The sequence below is a fragment of the Heterocephalus glaber genome, unplaced genomic scaffold (assembly GCF_053883595.1).
Source record: "Heterocephalus glaber isolate CG9 unplaced genomic scaffold, H.glaber_assembly_v1.0 deba00000122, whole genome shotgun sequence".
NCBI classification, from domain to species: Eukaryota; Metazoa; Chordata; class Mammalia; order Rodentia; family Bathyergidae; genus Heterocephalus; species Heterocephalus glaber.
In genome coordinates this window covers 49,966,405-49,992,090 of record NW_028258138.1, presented here as the reverse complement: position 1 = coordinate 49,992,090, position 25,686 = coordinate 49,966,405, and the positions used below count along the sequence as shown (strand labels likewise).

Genomic DNA, 25,686 nt, shown 5'->3' with positions numbered 1-25,686 from the left:
CACAGCAGAATGAACCAATGTGAGCACAGAATTTCAGATATAGAAGATAAGATTGCAATTAGTGACTAGGAAAAGAAAAATTTCTTTAAAATAGTAAAGGACCATAAATCATTCCAGCAGCTGCTACATGATGCAAAAAAGAATAACATAAGACTGATTGGAGTCAATGAAGAAATGGGAGAGAGTGCAGATGACATAAAAAAAAACTATTCACAGAAGTGAAGGCAGAAAACTTCCCAATCAGGAGAAAAGAATTTGACATACATATAAGTGAGGCATGTAGGACTCCAACTACTTTGACCAAAAAAAATCTACACATAGGCATATAATAGTTAAGACTCCAGAAACCCAACAGAAGAACAAAATTCTACAAGCAATTGGAGAAAAGAAACAAATCGAATACAAATGAAAGCCCATCAGAATCACAGCAGACTTCTCAATGCAAACCCTTAAGGCAAGAAGAGCTTGTAGTGATGTATTTCAAGCCCCAGAGGAAAACAGCTTCCAACCCAGATTGATGTACCCTGCAAAACTATCTTTCAAAATTGATAGAGAAATAAGATATTTTCATGACAAAGAGCACCTTAGGAACTTCAAGAATACCAAACCAGCACTCTAAAAATATTACACAATATCCTAGGAAAAGACTACAAGGACAACAACCCCAGAAAGCCCAGCAAAATGAATCCACTGGGCATGACAAGAAATTAAACACAAAAGGGGAGAATCCAAAAAAGACAAGGTCATGACAATGATAAATCAATACATATCAGTTATAACCATGAATGTTAATAGTCTCAATTCACCAAACAAAAGAAAAAGACTGGCAGAATGGGTCAAGAAGCAAGATCCAACAATATGCTGCATACAAGAAATACACTTAATTCAAAAAGAAATTCATAGACTGAAAGTTAAAGGGTGGCACACAATACTCCATGTGACAGGAACCTGAAAAAAAAGCAGAAGTAGTTAACCCCTTTGCAGATCATGTGGATTTCAAACCAACACTGATTAGGAGAGACAAAGAAGGATACTACATCCTTGTAATGGGAAGACTTCAAGATGAAGAGATGACAATCATAAACATACACAAACCAAACACTAGTGCACCTGACTATATAAAACAAATACTGACGTGAAAAATCAAATAACCACTAATACAATAGTAGTGGGGTACCTCACTACCTCACTGTCACAAATAGATCAACTAGACAAAAAATAAGCAACAAAATACCAAAACTCAATCAAACTCTTGAACAAATGAACTTAACAGATGTTCATAGAGTTTTCCACCCCTTATAATCAGAATACACATTCTTTTCAGCTGCACACAGGTCGTTCTCAAAAATAGACCACATACTCACACATAGAACATGTTTAAGTAAGTGCAAAGGGATTAAAGTTATCCCCTGTATATTATCAGACCATAGTGCAATGAAATTGGAGATCAATAGCAAAAGAAACCGCAAGAATTTTGCAAACACATGAAAAATGCACAACACACTTTTGAATAAATAATGGGTCACAGAAGGAATTAAAGAAGAAATCAGACAGTTCCTACAACTAAATGACCATGACAGTAGAACATATCGGAATCTGTGGGATACAATGAAAGCAGTCTTAGGAGGGAAATTCATACCAGTGAATACTAACATTAGGAAAACAGAGCAACCCAATTAAACAACCTGATGCTGAACCTCAAGCTTCTAGAAAAAGAAGAGCAGGAAAAACCCAAGGCTCATACAAGGGAGGAAATTATAAAGATCAGAGCAGAAATCAATTCAATGGAGACTAAGAAAATAATGAAATAAAATAAGAAATAAAGAAAATAAGAAATAAAAAAATCAATGAAGCCATGAATTGGTTCTTTGAAAGCATCAACAAAAATTGACAAACCCTTAGCCAACCTTATCAGAAAAAGGAAACAAAAGGCCTCATTCCATGCATTTAGAAATGAAAAGGATGAAATTACAATGGAACCAGCTCAAATCCAGAGGATCATCAATACCTACTTTCAGAACCTATATGCCAATAACATGGAAAATACAGAAGAAAGTTGAATGAAAGAAGACCTAAAGTTACCAAAGCTGAAAGAAGAAGACCTCAAAATTCTAAACAACCCAATATCAATAAATGAAGTTTAAAACATAATTAAAAACTTAACAAGTAAGAAAACCCCTGGACTGATGGCTTCACTGCTGAATTCTACAAGATATTTAGAGAGGAACTACTGGCGGTACTGTTTAAACTCTTCAATGAAATTGAAAGGGAAGCAATACTGCCAAATTCATTGCTAGAAGCAAGCATCACCTTGATCCCCAAAGCGAAGAAAGACCCAACCAAAAAAGAGAACTATAGTCCAGTCTCACTAATGAACACAGATGCAAAAATCCTTAATAGGATATTGGCAAATAGAATGCAGCAGATTGTCAAGAAGATCATATACCCTGACCAAGTGGGATTCATCCCAGGGATGGTTTAACATATGCAAATCAATCAATGTAATACACTATATCAATAAAGCAAAGGAATCATATGATCATCTCAATCAATGCAGAAAAAGCATTTGACAAAATCCAACATGCATTTATGATAAAAACCCTACAAATAATTGGAATAGACCATCTCTACCTCAATCGGAAAAAAGTCATCTATGGAAAACTAATAGCCAATATTATACTAAATTGTCAAAAACTGAACTCCTTCACTAAAATCAGGAACAAGACAAGGATATCCACTATCACCACTCCTGTTCAATACAGTCTTGGAAACATTAGCCACAACAATTAGACAAGAGAAAGAAATAAATGGAATAAAGATAGGAATGAAGAAGTCAAACTGTCATTATTTGCACATGACATGATACTCTATATAGAAGACCCCAAGAACACCACCAAAAGTCTTCTAGACTTAATAACCAAATTCAGTAGAGTAGCTGGATACAAGGTCACCACACAAAAATCAATAGCTTTCCTCTACATGAACAACAGACTCACTGAGAGAGAAATAGGGCAAACAATTCCTTTCACAATAGAATCCAAAAACCTGAAATACCTAGGAATCAACCTAACAAAAGAAATCAAAGTCCTCTTCTCTGAAAAATATAGCACTCTGAAAAGAGAGATTAAAGATGATATCAGAAAATGGACAGACATCCCTTGCTCCTGGGTAGGAAGAATCAACATAGTGAAAATGGCCATACTTCCAAAACTGCTATATAGATTCAGTGCAATCCCAATTGAAATTATAGCAGCATCCTTCACAGACCTTGAGAAAACAATCCAAAAATTCATTTGGATCAGGAACAGACCTAGAATACCAACAGCAATTCTAGGCCAAAGAGACATGGCAGGGGGTATCAAAACCCCCAACTTGCAACTATACTACAAAGTTACTGTGATTAAAAACAGCATGGTACTGGCAAAGAAACAGACCTGAGGACCAGTGGAACAGATTAGAAGATGCAGATACAACTCCAGACACACACAGCCACCTCATCTTGGACAAAGGAGCCAAACACCCTCACTGGAGGAAAGATAGCCTCTTTAATAAATGGTGCTAGAAAAATTGGATTTCAACGTGCCAAAAGTTAAAACTGGACCTATATCTCTCACCATGTACTAAACTAAAATCAAAATGGATTAAAGATTTAAATATAAAAACATAAACACTGAACTGGCTGGAACAGAAGTTAACTAGAACTCTTGAAGACATTGGTGTAGGAAAAGATTTTATGAACAAAACCTCAGTAGTGCATGAATGAGCACAAACAATCAACAAGTGGGATCTCTTCTTATTAAAAAGCTTCTGCACAGCAACAGAAACCACCAACAGTGTGAAGAGACAACCTACAATGTGGGAAAAAAATCTTCACCTGATGTTCCTCAGACAAAGGTCTACTATCTCGAATCTATAAAGAACTTAAACAAACCAGACCTCCCAAATTTAAAGACCCAGTCCAAAAATGGACATCTGAAATGAACAGACATTTCTCAGACAATGAAGTAGAAATAGCAAGTAAACATATGAAAAAATGTTCAACATCACTGGTCATTTGAGAGATGCAAATGAAAACAACACTGAGGTTCCACCTCACTCCAGAAACAATGGCTGCTATCATGAAATCAACCAATATCAAATGCTGGCGGGGGTGTGAGGGAAAGAGGAACACTGCCCCACTGCTGGTAGGAGTGTAGACAGTTGTGACCACTGTTGAAATCAGTATGGAGATACTTCAAAGAGCTAAGACTGGAAGTCCCATTTGACCCAGGTATTCGCCTGTTGGGGATCTTCCCCAAAGAATTAAAAGAATCACCACAGTGATATATGTGCACCCATGTTCATAGCAGCACAGTTTGTAATAGCTAAAACTTGGAAACACACCAAATGCCCATCAACTAGAGATTGGATAAAGAAAATGTTGTTTTGTAATAAAATGGAGTACTACTCAGCCATAAAAAATGAGAAATTAGAGACATTTGTAGCTGAATGAATGAACATTGAGGCAATACTCTTAAGTGAAATAAATAGGACACACATGTATACATACCGAATAGTTTCTCTGGTGTGAAAAACTGAAAGTGTAAATAAGGACTCAAAGGTACAATAGATAATGTGAAATAGGGAGAAAAGGGGCAAAGAGGAAGGAAGTGGGAGGGCTAGGGGAAAGGAAAGAAGGGAATGGGATTAATATGACAAAATGAAAAAATGGATGTGCTCGCTTTGGCAGCACATATACAAAATGAAAAAATGGAAACAAAGTCTTTGTAAATAGGGAGGGATGGAGGGGTTTAAGGGAGAGCAGGGGAATGGGAAAAAAATAAGAGCCAGAAGAGATTATGTAAAGGTGCAAATTTCCAATGATGAATGTCATTATATTGTATATGTAAAATGTACCAAAAAAATTAATTGAAAAAAATAAAATGAATAAAAAATGATTGTGAATGCAACAAAATTACTTTTAATTGCTCATATAACCATATGCCCTAGATGACAGCATTGTCTCTGGCTTCTTTATTTGTAGTTTTTCTAAGTTCAAGTCTTTTTTAAAAACTACTTGGACATAATTATATTAATCTATATTAAGGAAGGAATTAAAAGGTTAGCTCTAAGATACACTCCACCAAAATTAGAGTAATTTAGGAAAATGAGGGGTTTACTTTTGTTTTCTACAAGGAATTCCTGGGCCTTATTAAAAGGGAAGTTTGGAGATTAATTAATATACAATTTCAAGCTTAAGTATAAAATAACAGTGGAGGGCCCTTGTTTTAAAAAGCAGGGACAAATTATCTTTAAAGACATTAACATTTAAACTTTTTCCCTTACTTTCAAGGTCTCACCCATTAACTTGCCATAGTGCTAGTTGCTACTTAATGTCATTTTAAATAAAGAAAAATTAAAATTTAAAATTATAAATTATATTTTTATCAGAATTTCTACCAAAATCTACTACTACTTCATTTAATGGCCTGTAATTAAAATGTCAATTTAAGAATATTTGTGTAGAATGCAGTTACCATAAGTTTTCATACCTAGTTGCTAAGCATGAAGTTTACCTTTTGGATTGATGTTACACCGTACCAGTTTTAAATGCCAATGTGAGAGGCTTTATTGAACAATTACTACAACTGCACAATTTGTATTTCCTCGTTCCTTCTGGAGTATGTATTTCTTACCAGAACAGTGGAAGTGCTGTAAAAAACTAACCTTTTATTCCTCTTTTGATATATGTACATTATATCCTATTTTTTTTTAAAAAACTTACTTATGAATGAGGAAGAAATGAAAAGGGATTATGGATTGCCCTAATTTTCCCTTTCCTTCCATTTTATCATTTTCAGTGAAAGTGGTTGGCTAAAGCAGTGAAGTAACAGAAATAAGAAGGGATATGATAGGAATCCTTGGCTGTCCATGTTTCTTCAAATACTATTGTCTTTCTGCATTTGAAGTAAATTCTTGCTCAAATACAAAGTGTAGCCTGTCAGAGGTCTTAGTGAACCCACACATACACCTGCTTACTCAGTGGCAGATGTGACATGCATGTTTGCTTTGTTCTACTTTTATCTTGCCAAACTCTTGCACACTCTGGGCCCTTATAAATGTTATGATAATGGAGTACATGGAATGCTATGCAAACAAGAAGGAAAAAAACCTACAGTCATGTATGTTGTTCCCATTACCTCTGCTTACATGCATGCTCCATGATCCTATTATACTTCTCTTTCAAAACACAATTTCAAAGATAAAAGTATTAAGAATTTCAAGATGGTGACAACAAAGCATTAAGCCAAGCATGGAGGACCTGTGTCTTGGATGTCTGTAAAAATGACTCTACCTCAGTAATGTCACCATTACAAATTGGAATAATAGTAATGTTCCAGGTAGAATTGCCATAGGAGAAACTAGGTTATGAATATCAAGATCTTAACACAGTGTCTGGCATATAGAAAGCACTCAGTACATGGTAGTTTGCTAATACCTATGTTGCTCTATATTCCCAATAAAATTAAGCAATGATTATTGTAGTTCTACTGGGGTACCTATTTGATTTGTGTGAAGAATTCCTTATATAAGCTCCCATAAGCAATGTATACTTTTGAACACATAAGATTCTGGAATGGAATGAAGGGTCCTTATTTGCGTAGTAGTCATGAAACAACTCTACAATCACAGGGGAAAGCCCAAGATGAGTTCCAGAGTTTCCTAGGTTACTTTCTTCATTGGTAATCACTGTGGCAGGTTATACCAAATGAGTTGTAAGGCATGTCTAGAAAAAGATAAAGGCATGTATCCTCAAAGGCAGTTGTATTGCCAGGTTGTCTCCATCTGAAAGTGAAGTAAGTTGTATAAAGTTTTGGGCAAGAAGGCTTCTGTTCCAAATTCATGGAAGGAAAATAATTAAATCCAGAAGGAAAACAAAGTGAAGGTATGAATGAGGTCTCCCTGAGCAGATAGAGGTGAATTGCTTGACTGTAGCACTCAAGTAAAATTTGGTGTAGAATAAACTACAGGGTACAAAGGTTCCAAAAAAATATTGTAGATAATACTCATCAACCAGTTAGTAATCCAATAAAGCTGCTGCTAGGTGTTATTTTGTGTCCTAAATATATTTGCTTTATTCACAGATGTTTAACCAATATTCATCTTGGAAGCATCAACTTAAAAATATTATTTGATAAATTATTAGTTCCTTATTGAATTAGCACATACTGGTTATTTTAACATAATTTTATTTACACCTAGATATTTTTAAAATATTGTTCATTAACTTATATTTTATTGATACATATTTTTTAATGAGGTAAGACATTATAAATATTTATGTTCCCGTGAAAATGAGCAATTTCAGATTATAGGACATATGAGACCCACATGTCTTATGTTAACCTTCCCTTCTCTAATTTTGGGCTATCAGGTTACCTCTCTGTGAGGAGAAGCCTAACAGTGTGAGCATAATCTGATTTTTAAAAAATTCTAACAGAGAAAAATATTGATGGAAATGTGGCATAAAATCTGTGTCTAGCATGGTTAATGCTTTCCAGCACCTTCCCACTTAGCTTTGAAAATCTGGATTTCATTTTCAATTTTGAAACATAATAGACTTCTCAGGAAATATTAACTTTGTGCATTCCTGGACCTCTCATTCACTGGTCCTGTGGGGATGGAGGGTAAATAACCCCAGGAAATGCTGAGTCAGGGCATGGGCGTGCTGCTTCCAATGCTTGTTCTGAAAGGATTTTACTAATAAATTATGTTATCATTGTTTCCAGATGCAGAGCCAAAGTATCTGATAGTTGTACGACCTGTTCCCCCTCCAAGTCAAAAGAAGTCATGTTCAGGTATAGTTATTTTCATTGATTTTAAAATTAACTTTAAACCATGACTTTTAACCTTCTTTCTACATATGGAGACTAAATGATGCAGAGATGCCTTAGGAATATACCAAATAGATGGATCTAAGCCCTCGGTTGACACAACCTTCTGGAGAAGTCAGCCTAGTGGTAGAATTGTGTGGGGTTTTGCTAGAACCACCCCTTGCCAACATCAGGGATTTAGGCAAGTGATTCAACCTTTCTACATCTGGTTCTGCTGTGTTAGAGGGTTGTTGTGTGGATTAAATGAGTTAAGGATAGCTCCTGGCCAGTGGTCAGTGTTCATTCAGGGCTGGTAAGAGTATTTCTTTTTTGTAATGTGTGAGCTCTTCTTCACTATTGTGCCTTTTACATTTTAAGAACAAATTACATTTTACATTTTAAGAATAAAGTTTTATGTCTAACCTTTGTTTATGAAGACTGTTTACATTTCAAAATGATACCTCATTTATATGTATTAAATAGATTGAAACTTAGATTTTATGTACTCCTTTTCCTTTCCTTCTAAACTTCTCTATATTGAAGGAAATGTGGTATTTATACACAATGGAGGACTTCTCTACCACAAAGGATAAACTGGAGTCATTTGTAGAAAAATGGATAATGTTAGGTGAAAAGTATCAGACACACAAGCTTAAATATTTTATGGTTTCTCTTATATAAGAAACCCAAAATATAAATAAAGAGCAAAATAAAAGATAATAGGAAATAGGGAGAGAGATATTTTTGAAATGGGAAAGGGATCAAAAGATGGAGAGAGAGGGTGGGGGAGGGAATGTGGATGAGAAAAGAATTAAGATGGGCTACGTACATGTTCCAACTCCCCACAAAGAATGGAATCATTATGTAACGCAAACATATACTAATAAAAAATAAAAACTGAAGAACAAAAAGAGAAAGGACCCCTTTCATAAAATATTAGGACCCATTTTCCCAGCCCTAGAATGGCTGGAAACAGGGAAAAAGGTACCATATGAATAAATGTGTACAAACTTTCCATATGAACAAATGAAAATTAAAAGCCTGCAATGAGTAATTTAACTGCTGAGATTTCTCAGATTAAATAAGCTGAGCTTTACTTTAAGGAAAAAAGTGGTAAAAGCTGTGCTTTTTCTATCTGGTGTGGCATCTTCCTATCTCTGTAGATAGAATTGACTTTGCTTTGCATTTTCTTTTCCTAACGTGAACAATTCTCCAAATAATTGTTTCCTAGTCATGTTCATCTTTTATGGAACACTGGATGCCATATAGAAGAGGATCTTTTTTTTGTTTGCTTGCTGTATTTTTCTATAGAGATAAAATGGAAGGAAGAAGATTTGACTGTTCAATGATACTGAATAAAGGGGCTTTTCCAGTTCTATTTGGTCTCCTACATACATCAGCCCAAGGCTGGTTGCCAGATATCAGTTGTCACAATCTCCTCTCCTCATTTTTTTCTTGATTTATACTTCTTTTAAAAGCAGAACTGAAAAATACAAAGTCCTTTTTACTTATCTCAAAGTTAATAGGAAATTTCAATAATTTGTTAGTAAAAGTTTTCCAGAAAGCTTTCTACATACTTTAAAATAAATGTATTCCTAATATTTCAAGACTGTATTTCTTACAATATGTTGAACAGAAAACTCAGAGTATGAATTTGGTTCCTTGGAATTTGATGTCATATGACTATTCATTAAACTATTTCTTGATACAAATATTATCATAATACAAATAAAGAAAAATATATAAGCAAAGTCAAGAAAGCATTGCATCTTATTAGAACTTTTTAACTGCATTTCATTTAAGGCCTCTATAACACTGCCATAGAGATTATTATTTCACTTCATTATGACTAGCTCAGGAAATTGCTTCATCTTGCTCAGGATGTGACACCCCACCTTTCCTTTCAGGCAATGGATATATTTTTTTGTTTTTGTAATTTGTATTTTGGAGTGAAGCAATGGCTAAATGATAAAGTTTATTCATTTCATATTTGCATCTGGTGCATAAATTCTAATTATTTAATCATTTTTATGTAAAGACCAAAAGCTTCATGAAATACTATTTGAAAGTCATACAAGCATTAAGTTACATTAGGGAAAGATGGGAAAATATGTCTTTTATTTCTAAGTAGTATTATCTTCATACACTGTGAGCTCAGACAGTAATGCAGTAAAAAGAACTAGAAGATAATTGAGGAGACCTAAATTTGACTTTTACTTTGCTTTCATTGTGATTTTGGATACTTTTCTGGTCCTTATTTTTCACTTGAAAAATGAAATGTTTGCATCATAGTAGTGAACATCAATTTAGATATAGACAAAAGAATATGAAAATCCCCTCAGGGCTTTTTCAAACTACATATGTTCCCTACTTTCAATCCAGATTCTCACTTGCCCTCCCCAGAGTTCAGATATGGGCCATTCAAATCACATTATACAAGGCGCAATTACAGGCAGGTCAGGAAAAATTTACAGAGAAGGCTAACTGCATGTTTGCAACCAAATAAATGATAACTATCCTAGTAAATTATTGCAAACATCTTTAAAAAGTCAGTTATTCATAATTAAGAAAAAGAAGTTCTAATTTTCTATTGCACTATATGTGTGACTATATCTGACTATATGTGTTCGTTATCTTTGTTATTATAACAAATACCTATGATAATCAACTTATCAAAAAAGTTTATGTTGGTTCTATGATTAGTTGGGCCCATTGCTTAGGGTTGTGAAAACATCTCATGGGGGGGAATTCATGGCAGAGCAGAACTTACTTCATGGCCAAAATACAAAAAAGGATAAAGAGGAAGAGACTGCAGTTCCATAATCCCATTGCAGGCACTGTCTCCCATAATTTAAGGCCCTCCCACCAGCTTCCACCTCTTAAAGATTCTACAAAATCCCAACAATGCCATGGTTTGAGAGCCAAGTCTTTAACACATTGAACATTTGGAGACACTTATTTAAACCATAGTACCCTAGATAACAATATATTTATTTAAAGAGAAAGCTAGGAGATTTTGAATATTTTAAGTATAAGGATAGGTTTGTCCTGAGTTGAACATTATATGATGTATATAAGTATTGAAATATTATAGACACCTCATAAATATGTACAACTTTTATGTATATCAGTTAAAAATAAAGAAATCAACTACCTTATAATGAGAGAGCTGGGTACCACAAGGCCATATGTATATTCTGGTATAACTGGAATCATGAAAAAGTTTACTAGGTTTCTTTAAGGATTTAAAAATTTTATTTATCCTGATTGAGACAGTGTTAGTTCCATGGTTAAGATTTTTCTTCTTTCTCACTGTCTTCTCAGTCCTCCAGTTTCAATTTTCTTTTAACTGGAAAAGAATCTATAGTGATTCAATAGCATAGCTCTCAACATTGTGCAAATCCAATTGATCCCATCAGAAGAGTTGTACTTCCTCTATTATTTCTACCCTTCTACCATTATGAAAAATGTATGTACATGTTCCCTTTAGGCATTCACTGTAAACTATGTGCTTATTATAATAGTATATTAGGGGATTTCGTACTTCTGAATAGATCTTAAAAAGGAATATGGCCAACAACCTAGATGAGAAGGTTTCTTTCCTCTCCTTTAATGTTATTTCATACTAATTCACAATCCCAGAAAAAAATAAGCATGTTTTCATCTGTAAAAGAAATGAGTGGTGTGTGTGCCTGTATACACATACCCTTAGGTATTTATGTGTTTACCTTGCTGATCATAACCAAGGACTCAATACCCATCTGTGGCCCACAAAAAATAAAAACTAGATATTTTCGCATATGGCTCATATGTATACATATACATGAGTGTATGCATGCATACATAAGTCTAATAAAAATTATTCCATCTGATTCATGTTAAAATTCATTAGCAAACTATGATAAAAACAGCATGGTACTGGGAAAGAAACAGACCTGAGGATCAGTGGAACAGATTATAAGACACAGAAACAAGACATACTCAGCCACTTCATCTTTGACAATGGATCCAAACACCCTCACTGGAGGAAAGACAGTCTCTTTAATAGATAGTGGTGGAAATATTGGGTTTCAATTTGCCAAAGATTAAAACTAGACCTATATCTCTCACCATGAACTAAAGTAAAATTTAAATGGATCAAAGATCTAAATATTAAAACAGAAACACTAAACCAGCTAGAAGAGGGATTAGATGGAACTCTTGAAGACATCAGCAAAGGAAAGGATTTCATGAACAAAACCTCAATCACACATGAACTAGCACAAAGAATGAACAAGTAGGACCTCAACTTATTAAAAAGCTTCTGCACAGCAAGAGAAACCACCAACAGAGCGAAGAGACAACCTGCAATGTGGGAAAAAAATTTTACCAGCTGTTCCTCAGACAAAGTCCTACTATCTAGAATATATAAAGAACTTTAAAAAATCAGACCCCTTAAATTTAAAGAGCCAATCCAAAAATGGGCATCTGAAATGAACAGATGTTTCTCAGGCAAAGAAGTAGAAACAGCAAATAAACATATGAAAAAATGTTCAACATTACTGGTCATCTGAGATATGCAAATGAAAACAACACTTGAGTTGCTTGGAAGAGGCCAAATCATCCCTCTGCAGACAGGCAAGTCTTCACACGCCCTACCAAGGTCCCAAGTCACCCGGAACACGCTGAATCAGCCCACGCCCCAGCAACAATCCATTGGACCCCCACCCCAGCTCCTCTCTACAGCCACCTGGCTCCACACTACAAAGACGCAGAGGACACCAGACCACCAGACCACAGTACTGAGTCCCGCTGTTCCCGGCCCAGAGATAGGGGCTTCTGAACCGCCATCCCACTGCTCCTGGTCCAGAGGAAGGGGATTCCCAGCCACCATCTTTCCCGCTGCTCCCAGACCAGAGGAAAGGGCTTTTGGGCCACCTTCTGTTCTGCTGCTCCTGGCCCAGAGGAAGGTGCTTCTGGGCCACCATCCCTCCCACCACTCCCGCTCAGAGGTAGGGGCTACTGAGACACCATCCCACTGCTCCTGGACCAGAGGAAGGGGCTTTCCAACCACCAGCCCCCTGCTGCTCCCAGCCCACAGGAAAGGGCTTTTGGGTCACCATCCCTACCACTGCTCGTGGCCCCTGTTCCATCTCTCCCAGCTCAGAGGAGGTAATCTGTGCAGGCGCTAACAGCGCCCCCGCCAGTCAAAATGAGAAAACAGGTAAATAAGTCTCAAAACCAGACTTCCAGATCACCTACAGCAACCTCAAAGGGATATGAGATGGAACACTCTGATATTCAACTACCTGGACCCACTGAACTGGCAACAAAAGGGGATCTGGAAAAAATGAAATCAGAAATAATTTATCAGATAACAGGAGAAATTGTGCCCCTAGTGCAAGACATGATTAATAAATCTAGAGAGGAGCTAATGAACATGATGGAATTCCAACATAGGAAACAAATGGAATCCATAAAACAGATGCAAATAGACTTCCAGGACATGAAAAACTCCATTGAAAGTCTACACTGCAGAATGAGCCAATGTGAGGACAGAATTTCACATATAGAAGATAAGACTGCAATTAGTGATCAGGAAAAGAAAAATTGCTTCAAAATTATAAGGGAACATGAGAAATCAATCCAGCAGCTGCTAGATGATGCAAAGAAGAATAGCATAAGACTGATTAGAGTCAATGAAGAAACAGGAGAGAGTGCAGATGACATAAAAAATACTCTTCACAGAAATAATGGCAGAAAACTTCCCAAGCAGGGAGAAAGAGCTTGACATACACATAAGTGAGGTATATAGGACTCCAAATAGCCTTGATCAAAAAAAATCTACATATAGGCTTATAATTGTTAAGATTCCAGAAACTCAGCAGAAGAACAAAGTTCCACAAGCAGTTAGAGAAAAGAAACAAATCATATACAAAGGAAAGCCCATCAGAATCACAGCAGACTTCTCAACACAAACCATCAAGGCAAGAAGAGCTTGGAGTGACATATTCCAAGCCCTAAAAGAAAACAGCCTCCAACCCAGATTGATGGACCATGCAAAACTATCTTTCAAAATGGATGGAGAAATAAGATACTTTCATGACAAAGAGCACCTTAGGAACTTCGTGAATACCAAACCAACACTCCAAAGAATTTTACACAATATCCTAGGAACAGACATTGAGGATCACAACCCCAGAAAGCAAAGCAGAATGAACCCATCTGGCATGACAAGAAATTAAATGTAAAGGGGGAGAACACAACAAAAAGAAAAAGTCATGGCAATGACAAGTCAATACATTTCAGTTATAACCATCAATGTTAATGGTCTCAATTAACCAGTCAAAAGAAATAGACTGGCAGTATGGGTCAAGAAGCAAATCCAACAATAGACTGCATACAAGAAACACACTTAATTCAAAATGAAACTCATAGACTGAAAGTTAAAGGGTGGAAAACAATACTCCATGCAACAGGAACCTGAAAAAAAGAAGGAGTAGCTATCCTCTTGGCAGATCAAGTAGATTTCAAACCAAAACTGATTAAGAGAGATGAAGAACACTACATCCTTGTAAAGGGAATAATCCAAGAGGAAGAGATGACAATCATAAATATCTATGCACCAAACACGAGTGCCCCCAACTATATAAAACAAATATTAATGGACATGAAAAGTCATATATACACTAATACAATTGTAGTGGGGGACCTCAACACCCCACTGTCACAAATAGATAGATCAACTAGACAAAAAGTAAGTAATGAAATAATAGAACTCAATTGAACTCTTGAACAAATGAACTTAACAGATGTTTACAGAGTCTTCCACCCCACAAAATCAGAATACACATTCTTCTCAGCTGCACATGGGTCATTCTTCAAAATAGACAACATACTCACACATAGAACATGTTTAAGTAAGTGCAAAGGAATTGAAGTTTTCCCCTGTATATTATCAGACCATAGTGCAATGAAATTGGAGATCCATAGCAAAAGAAACTCAAAAAATTTCATAAACACGTGGAAATTGAACAACACACTTCTGAATAACCAATGGGTCACAGAGGAAATTAAAGAAGAAATCAGACAGTTCCTTCAGTTAAATGACAATGACAATACAACATATCGGAATCTGTGGGACACGATGAAAGCAGTCTTACAAGGGAAATTCATAGCAGTGAATACTCATATTAGGAAAACAGAATGAGACCAATTAAACAACCCGATGCTGCACCTCAAGCTTCTAGAAAAAGAAGAACAGGACAACCCCAGAGCTCAAACAAGAGAGGAAATTATAAAGATCAGAGGAGAAATCAATGCAATGGAGACTAAGAGAATGATACAAAAAATCAATGAAGCCAAGAGTTAGTTCTTTGAAAGAATCAACAAAATTGACAAACCCTTTGCTAACCTTGTCAGAAAAAGGAAAGAAAAGGCCCAAATCCATGCAATTAGGAATGAAAATGGTGAAATCACAACAGACCCAGCAGAAATCCAGAGGATCATCAATACCTACTTCAAGAACCTATACGCCAATCAGATGGACAACACAGAAGAAACGGACAGATTCCTAGATACATATGAATTACCAAAATTGAATGAAGAAGACCTAAAAACTCTGAACAACCCAATATCAACTAATGAAATTGAAAATGTAATTAAAAACATATCAACTAAGAAAATCCCAGGCCCTGATGGCTTCATTGCTGAATTCTACAAGACATTTAGAGAGGAACTACTGCCACTGCTGTTTAAACTCTTCAATGAAATTGAAAGGGAAGCAATACTCCCAAATTCATTCCTGGAAGCAAGCATCACCTTGATCCCCAAAGCAGAGAAAGACCCAACTGAAAAGGACAACTATAGGCCAATCTCACCAATGAACATAGATGCAAAAATCCTTAATAAGATAATGGCAAACAAAATGCAGAAGATCATCAAGAAGATCATACACCCTGATCAAGTGGGATTCATCCCAGGGATGCAGGGATGGCTCAATATACACAAATCAATCAAAGTAATACATTATATCAATAGAGCCAAGAACAAAAACCATATGATTATCTCCATAGATTTAGAAAAAGCATTTGACAAAATCCAACATGCATTTATGATAAAAACCCTACAAAAAATTGGAATAGATGGTCTCTACCTCAAACTGATAGAAGCCATCTATGAAAAACCAACAGCCAATATCATACTAAATGGTCAAAAACTGAAATCCTTCACACTCAAATCAGGAACAAGACAAGGATGTCCACTATCACCACTCTTGTTCAATACAGTTCTGGAAACATTAGCCACAGCAATTAGACAAGAAATAAAAGGAATAAAGATAGGAAATGAAGAAGTCAAATTGTCATTATTTGCAGATGACATGATACTGTATATAGAAGACCCCAAGAATTCCACCAAAAGTCTTCTAGATTTAATAACCAAATTCAGTCAAGTAGCTGGTTACAAGGTCAACACACAAAAATCAATAGCTTTCCTCTACACGAATGACAGACTCACTGAGAGAGAAATAGGGCAAATAATTCCTTTCACAATAGCATCCAAAAAACTGAAATACCTAGGAATCAACCTAATGAAAGAAATCAAACACTTCTTCTCTGTAAACTATGGCACTCTGAAAAGAGAGATTGAAAATGATATCAGAAAATGGACAGACACCCTCTGCTCCTGGGTAGGAAGGATTAATATAGTGAAAATGGCCATACTTCCAAAACTGCTATATAGATTCAATGCAATTCCAATTGAGATCCCAGCAGCATACTTCATGGATTTTGAGAAAACAATCCAAAAATTCATTTGGAACAAGAAGAGACCCAGAATAGCAAAAGCAATTATAGGTAACAGATACATGGGAGTGGGTATCACAATCCCCAACCTGCAACTATACTACAAAGCTACTGTGATAAAAACAGCATGGTACTGGCAAAGAAACAGACCTGAGGACCAGTGGAACAGATTAGAAGATGCAGAAACAACGTCAGACACACTCAGCCATCTTATCTTCGATAAATGAGCCAAACACTCACTGGAGGAAAGATAGCCTCTTTAATAAATGGTGCTGGAAAAATTGGGTTTCAACATGCCAAAGATTAAAACTAGACCTGTATCTCTCACCATGCACTAAACTAAAATCAAAATGGATTAAAGATCTAAATATTAAAATAGAAATTCTGAACCAGTTGGAACAGAGGTTAGGTAGAACCCTTGGAGACATCGGTATAGGAAAAGATTTTATGAACAAAACCTCAGTTGCCCGTGAACTACCAAAAACAATCAACAAGTGGGATCTCTTCTTATTAAAAGGCTTCTGCACAGCAAGAGAAACCACCACCAGTGTGAAGAGACAACCCACAATGTGGGAAAAAATCTTCACCTGCTCTTCCTCAGACAAAGGTCTACTATCTCGAATCTATAAAGAACTTAAAAAGATCAGACCTGCCAAATTTAAAGACCGAATCCAAAAATGGGCATCTGAAATGAACAGACATTTCTCAGACAAAGAAGTAGAAATAGCAAAGAAATACATGAAAAAATGTTCAACATCACTGGTCATTCGAGAGATGCAAATGAAAACAACACTGAGATTCCACTTCACTCCAGAAAGTATGGCTGCTATCATGAAATTGACCAATAACAAATGCTGGCAGGGCTGTGGGGAAAGAGGAACCTTGCTCCACTGCTGGTGGGAGTGTAGACTGGTGCAAGCACTGTGGAAATCAGTATGGAGATACCTCAAAGAACTAGGACTGGAAGTCCCATTTGACCCCACTATTCCACTGCTGGGGATCTTCCTCAAAGAATTAAAAGAATCATACCACAGTGATATATGTGCACACACGTTCATAGCAGCACAGTTTGTAATAACTAAAACTTGGAAACAGCCCAAATGCCCATCAACTGGAGACTGGATAAAGAAAATGTGGAGTTTTTATTAAATGGAGTACTACTCAGCCATAAAAAATGAGAAATTAGAGACATTTATATCTAAGTGTATGCACATCAAGGTGATACTCTTAAGTGAAATAAATAGGACACATATATATAAATACTGAATAGTTTCTCTAGTGTGAGAAACTGAAAGTGTAAATAAGGACTAAATGTATAATAGGTAATGTGAAATAGGAAGAAAAGGGGCAAAGGGGAAGGAAGTGGGAGGGGTAGGGGAAAGGATAGAAGGGAATGGGATTAATATGAGAAAATGGAAAAATAGGAACAAAATCTTTGTAAATAGGGAGGACTGGAGGGGTTGAAGGGAGGGCTGGACAAGGGTGAAAAATAAGAACCAAGAGAGACTATGCAAATTTCCAATGATTTCCAGTCATTATATTGTATACCTAAAATGTACCAATGATTAGCATGAATAATCAATAATGCAAAATAGGAAGAAAAGGTCCAAAGGGGTAGGGGTGGTGGGAGGGGCAGAGGAAAGGAAACAAGGGAATGGAAAAATGATGAGAAATGGAAAAAATGGAAATAAAGTCTTTGTAAATAGGGAAGGGTGCAGGGGATGAAGGGAGGGCTAGGAATGGGGAAAAAATAAGAACCAATATTCATTATGTAAAGGTACAATTCCCAATGAGAAATATAATTGTGTTGTATACCGAAAATGTACCAATAAAAGAATTTAATAATAATAAAAAAAGAAAACAACACTGAGATTCTACCTCACTCCAGAAAGAATGGCTGCTATCCAGAAAGCAACCAATAACAAATTCTTGCAGGGGTGTGGTGTGAGTGTTGACTGGTGCAACCACTGTGGAAATCGGTATGGAGATCCCTCAGAAAACTAGGATTAGAAGCACCATTTGACCCAGCTATTCCCCTGCTGGGTATTTTCCCAAAAGAATTAAAAGAATCATACCACCACCTATGTTCATTGCAGCACAGTTTGTAATAGCTAAAACTTGGAATCACCCATCAACTTGAGACTGGATAAAGAAGATGTGGTTTTTTAAAAAATATAAATGGAATACTACTCAGCCATAAAGAATGGGAAACTACAGACATTTATAGCTAAATGGATGCACAATCAGGCCATACTCTTAAGTGAAATAAATAGGACACACGTGTAAATACTGAATAGTTTCTCTAGTGTGAGAAACTGAAAGCATAAATAAGCATCAAACTGTATAATTGATAATGTGAAATAGGGAAAAAAAGTCTAAAGGGAAAGGGGAAGTGAGAGGGGTAGGAGAAAGGAAAGAAGGGAAAGGAATAAATAGGAGAAAAGGAAAAAGTGGAAACAAAGTCTTTGTAAATAGGGATGGCTGCAGCAGGTGATGGGAGGGCATGGGGATAGGGAAAAGCATAAGAACCACAATATATTATGTAAAGGTAAAAATTGCCAATGATGAATGTCATCATATTGTACACCTAAAATGTATCAGTAAACTTAATAAAAAATTCATAAGCAAATATTGAAATATCTGTGCATGATATCAAAAGAAACTTGATGTTTTCACACTTTTTTATCATCTTACCAAGTCAGTTATGTATTTTATGGAAAACATAAAAATACACAGTGTTTCCAGAACTAACCTATCTGCTGCCTTCACAGGTAAAGCTCGTCCTCGTAAACCTCTCCAGCTAGTGGTTGGTACTCTGACACCAAGCTCAGTCTTCCTGTCCTGGGGTTTCCTCATCAATCCACACCATGACTGGACATTGCAGAGTCACTGTCCCAATGACAGGTAATTGGTCATAAAAATTCTGTCTTTCTTCTGAATACTAGTACTTCCTTTTAATGGTGCTTGTACATGCTTTATAAGAATATATACATATAAATATGAGTATTTACTTATTACCTATTAGATGTACAGTGGTTTTGTTCTAGGAGTGAAAAACATAAGTAACATGAGTCAGGGCTCTAGTCTTACCGGTTACAATCTGCCTGAGTAGAAACCACATAGATATATGCTTCATCCCAAGTAGAAAAATACAAGGGGGGAAGGAGCCAGTAGCAAATGGACAATATCAGTGGTAAAATAACATAGGTTAGAGGAGGAGGTGAAAGCACTTAGGAAAAACTATTAAGAGTTGAAAAATTCCTTGGAAAAGAAAAGATCTTTGATCTTTCAGTTGCAGAAGTGCTTAAAGCAGTCAGTAGGCCTTCAAACCAAGTAACATTACATTTGCCTTTACTTGGAAAGTTGTCACAAATGTAAATCTCATGTCCCCTCTACATTTGAGTGTATCAGAAACTCTGAGGCTAGAGCTCAGCCATCTGTGTTTTCACAAGCCTTCCAGATGATTCTCATGCCCACTGGATTTTAAGAATCACTAGCTTAGACAGCTGGAGAGAGACACAAAAAGGAGAATTAGGCAGAGGAAAAATGGAGTTAGAGATGAAGCTATCTTCTTTGGTAGAACAAATGAGGAGAGTCAAGTATATTTCAGAATTACTGCTGTTCATTCATCCTTCCACTCAACACATTTATTTAGCACTATGTACCTGACACTGTACTAAATATTGCTTATAAAATGGTAAAGTTATTTGCTAAGCATAAATATTTACTACATCAGCTAGCTTAAAAATTCAAAAACATACAAATGGAGAAGCATTCAAATTTTTGAAGCTTTAGACATTTTATTTTTAAAGTATTTTTAAAACTTGTCATTTGAGAGATGGAGATGAAAACAACACTGAGATTTCACCTCACCCCAGACAGAATGCCTGCTATAGAGAAATCAACCAATAACAAATGCTGGCAGGGTGATGGGGAGAAAGGAACCCTTCTCCACTGTCGGTGGGAGTGCAGACTGGTGCAACCACTGTGGAAATCAGTATGGAGATCCCTCAAAAGACTAGGATTAGAGGTATCATTGACCAAGCTATTCCTCTGCTGGGTGTCTTCCCAAAAGAATTAAAAGAATCATACCACAGCGATATATGTGGACCCATGTTTATAGAGGCACAGTTTGTAATAGCTAAAGCTTGGAAACAGCCCAAATGCCCAAAATGACTTTTAAATTCAAGAAGTTTTATTCCCCTTCTTAAAACAAAAAAATTGAGGTACAATTAAAACATAGTAAAATGCATAGACCTTATGTACACAATTTAATCTGTTGTGATAAATGTATTTGACAAGAAATAGAACATTTTTATCACTACAGAAAGTACATACTTTCCTTTAAAAGTAGCCACTGATTTGCTATTACTATTGGTTAATTCTGCCTACCCTAGGATTCCATTTAAATGAAATCATAGAGTATGGGTTTGCTTTGCCTGTTTTCTTTCATTCAGAATGTTTTTGAGATTTATTCATGACATTGTAGGTATTTCATTTCTGAGCAGAATTCCATATTTGAATATTCTGGTTTGTTTATTCATTTTCTGGTTGTAGACACCTAAACTTTGGTGGCTTTTGTTTTTTTATGAATATAGATTTTTCTAAGCATTTTTTGTATAAGATTTTTGTGAATATATGTTTTAATTTCTCTTACAGAAAGATCTAGAATTGGAATTGCTGCATTACAGGGAGGATGCATATTTAACTGTCTGTTTACTTTTTCTATCCCTGTTCCCCCCAAGCAATATATGAGGGCTTTTGATTGCTCCACACCCTCACCAACCTATTGGGATTCCCAGTATTTTTCATTTTAGCTATAGTAGTGCTGTAGTTTCTCAGTAGAGCTTTAACTTGCATTTCCCTTGAATTAAGGTAATTGACCACTTTTTCAGGTACTTTCTGTTTATGTGTATATTTTTTGTAGTGTTTTACTTATTTTTGTCTAAATGAAACCAAAAAGGGCTTTTAAAATGTTTACAACTTCTCAAACATACTTTTCATATGACTTTGATTAGGAAATCTAAACTAAAAAGGAAAAGAAATCAAGCTTCCCTTTATATGTTCATGCTTCTCAAGGGATAAGTATTTAGAAAAGGCCATGTAAAGGATGTTTCCAACACCCAATTTTTTAAAAATAATTTTGAGATGTTTTAAAGAATTTGAAAAATCCCTCATTTCACTCACCACTAAGCCTATGACTTATTTTGCTTGGATAATGGACTCTTGAAAGTACATTTTTTCTTGGAATAATTCTAGTTTCTAGTGGATTAGTCCAGGATGCCAATGTTGAGAAAATAAATATTTATAGGTTGCTTCTTTTTTAAAAATTCTCTTATTAAAAAGGGAAAGAAGCAAAAGAGAGAAGATGAGAGGAAAGAAGGGATGAAGGAAATTTCATAGTCATAGCAAAATGGAATTGGATTTTATTTGTTTCTCAATTTGCTTGATAAATCCTTGAGATTATTTGTTTCAATAGTTCTGTAACCTGGCAAATTCATACAACATTATTTGGATATAATTTCCTCCCCTGCCCTCAAGTATTTCTTGCAATTTTACTTGATCCTACTTACTTGTTCATAAAAGATTTATCTGATGATTAATTGTGATTGATAGGTTTTGTTACAGGAGATAATGAAAATAGAGAAAATGAGGATGGATAATAAAGGAGGCAGAATCTTTAGCACAGGCAGGCCACACATATGTTGAACCCTATCCCCCTGCATACCCACCCTGGTCCTGCCCATCTCATCAAATAGATGGAGTCAGACATGTCAAATCACAGTATTTGAAATTGAGAATTTCACTTTAAATAATGTTTTGAAAGATTCAATAATAATATGTCATGATGTTTTCATTTTTTCAGTCCAAAGTGAGTGGGGGAGAACTGTTAGGATATGACTTATTTGGAGGAATTAAACAGTCATGAGTAAAGGGAAGCATTTGGAGTTCTTGCTGATTCCATTATGTGTGACCTTTTGCTCAAGTTAGCACAATTAATAAAGAGCTGACATTTAAAGTCTTTTTCTTGCTAGAGAAAAATTAGTAGCCCTTATTTAAAAGCATTAAAATACTGTACACATTATAAACTACCTCCCCAAATCTACCAGAACTGTAAATAAGTGTAATTACAAGCAGACTGGGTAAAACATACCCTCCTATGTTCACAAAGACTTTTTAAAAATAGTTTTGACCTATCTAGTAGGCTACAATAAACAATCATAGCTAAAGGGGATGATAACTTCTTGAAAATTGGGAGATTAACACAGCTGAAATTTTCTTTCAGGAATATCCTATTACAAAACTATTGTAATCCAAATGCTTTTGGCTGCTACAAGGACATCAACTGGTGTCATTTTAAGATTTTAAGCCACTGAACTTCTAGTTTCTGCAATTCTCTCTAAAGCCTCTGATTTATAAAAACCATTTCATGTTGCTTTGCAGGGCTTTTATCCTATGCAAATGATGAATTGGAAAAAAATTTGCTTTAACTTTGACTTTGAACTTTCTATATTAAAGCTCTTAAATAAGTTCAGTTTTCAAGGACAAAAAAACTTTGTTTTTGTTTTACTTTAAGCTTGAAAATATTAATGGGATGTCACTTTACCTTTGAGGCATGTTTTTATTCCTATTTGTACTGTTTCTATACAGGTCTCCCAAAGATTTAGGCCCTTTTCTGAGTTCACATTGGAAAGCAGATACACTTCATTTACAGTTTTTGTTTTTAATAGGCTTTAAATGGAATAATGCACACATTAGTCCTCAATATATCTGGGGTCAAAATAAAGCTTTTAAACTGGCCCAAATGAAGAGTAAAATGCTTTTAACCAAAATGTACTTCGCCCTTCATAGCTTATTGTTTCCCTTCCCATGTTTCCAACTTCTTAAGCTTTCAGGATTGCTTTAGTTCTCATTCCTTTACAGCTTATTAAAGATTTATATTTGTTTAGAAATCATTCTCACATTTTTCTAACACTTTCACATGGTGTTTATTTGGTCTTAATGTAGAATGAGTGCTCTCTTTTTTTTGCCCAGTCCAGAGCAGTCTTGTATTATTCAGCTTTCCTGCTGCTGGAACAAAATACATGCCATCCACAATTTAAAGGATGAGGGATTTAATTTGACTCACCATTTTGGAAGATTCAGTCCATGGGTAGCTGGATCCACAGCAGAAAGGGAGTAATGGAAAATCATGATGGAGGAAATCTTCTCATCCTATGGGAACCAGAAAGTAGAGAAAGAAGAAAGGGGCCAGAGACAAGGATCCACCCTTTTGGGTCACACTCCTAATGGCCTGCCACCAACCAGGCCCCACCTCCTAATAGCATATTCCGCTGTGAGCTCATCAATGGATTAATCTACTGATGAGTATAGCACCCCCATGATTCCATCACCTTCTGAAAGTTGTACCTCTGAATACATGAGATTTTTGAGGCTGATTTTAGATCTAAACCATAAGAAGACTCTTGTTTTTTATTTTTTTCCTTCAAAGTTTTAAAGTATTTTCAGTATTTTCATTTTATTGAGCTCAATTCTTTGTCACCTATTTGTCAGGCCAGAATCTGGCACCTAAGAAGTCCTCGGTAAGTACATGCTGAATCAATACCCAATGAAACATCAACATTTTCAATTTTATATGTCACCATTACCTAAAACTGAACATGTTAAAATTGCACTTACACATTTTCTCTTGAGATATCACCTCACTTGTCTTTTTATTACTTTGCAGAGTAATAAAATTACTTCCATTCATCCTAATTTAAAAATGTATTCATTTTTTCTACATTTCATCTTAGATTGTGAAGGACCTAGGTCATATTGATTTTTTTTAATTGAATTCTCTTTTTCTCTACTTTGTATTATTTTTATTTTATTTTATTTTTATTTTTTTTTTTTTTGGTACCAGGGATTGAACTTGGGACCTTTTGCTTGAGAGGCAGGCAGTGGGACCACTGAGCTAAATCCCCAGCCCTTGATTTTTGTTTTTGAGACATATTAATATCTATATCTTTATCAGCCACTTCTCCATTTCCACACCAATAATTCCAATCTAAGCACTCCCCACTTTATCCTAGATTCTGACAGCAGTGTTCTGGCTGCTTTCCTTGCTCTTTTCCCTGCCCCAGTGCATAGTGGCTTCCATAGTACTGAGAAAATCTAAACTGTCCACCATCAGCTTACTCTTTCTTCATCCTAAATTTTTCTTTAGTTCAACCTCTCTTCTCTTATTTCCAGGGAATGTATTTCTTACTTCAGATACAGTGTTCTTGATTCTATCTCTTCTCACATTTTTTAAGCCTTTGCTTCCCCAGTGATCAGGGATCTCTTTCATTTGCTCCTTCACTGACATGGGTGTCCTTCCTCCTGACTACAAGCATGCTTAAGATCTTCCTACCTCTAAACAAAACCTTCTATTGATGGTGTGATATCTTCCAAGCTACCTTTAAACCTCTTTCCTTACTTCTCAAACTTATTGGGATTATCTTCTCTTTATGTTGTTGGTTTCTATATCACTCGCACGCTCTTTGTCCCCTTTTCCAGTGAATTTCATTCCCTTTCTACTGTTTCACTGAAACTTCTCTTGGTGGTTACCAGTGATCAGTTAATTGCAAAATATAATAAAATTTTCTAAGCTTTATCTTTTGTAACTTATTTAAGAAATAATTGACTATCTTCCCATTCTTGAATTCCTTTTTTAATATTTTTCTTCTTGCCCCTCTAACTGTTCCTCTTCTCTTTTTATTACCCATATATAAGGAATCATGTTTCATCCTTGGATCTCTTATCTATCTATTCTTGTTATCTATGCCTTGTCTTTAGCTATCACTTCTATTTAGAATAACACTTCTCAGACTTCAACACGCATGTGAATCTTGCAGTGGACCTTGTTAAAATGCAGATTCCAATTCAGTAAGCTTATAGAAAAGTCTGAGATTCTGAATTTCTACATAGCTCCTAGGAGCTTTAATTTCTGTTCTATAAATAATAGGAGTTGTAGCAAGAAAATAAATGACTTCTGAGGATAAAATTTTGACCTGGACCCATTTCCA

At 35.7% G+C, this 25,686-nt stretch overlaps 1 protein-coding gene across 37 annotated transcripts in view; it reads left to right on the top strand.

Annotated features, from left to right (window-relative positions):
• Nucleotides 1-25,686, top strand: part of Abi3bp (ABI family member 3 binding protein) — a 283,774-nt gene that overhangs the window by 89,174 nt on the left and 168,914 nt on the right. For all 37 annotated transcript variants that reach the window (XM_087214414.1, XM_021238886.2, XM_021238873.2 and 34 more), the window contains exons 3-4: nucleotides 7,770-7,838; nucleotides 19,408-19,540. In XM_087214414.1, the coding sequence (XP_087070540.1) occupies nucleotides 7,770-7,838; nucleotides 19,408-19,540 (202 nt within the window). The remainder of the gene's footprint in view (nucleotides 1-7,769; nucleotides 7,839-19,407; nucleotides 19,541-25,686) is intronic.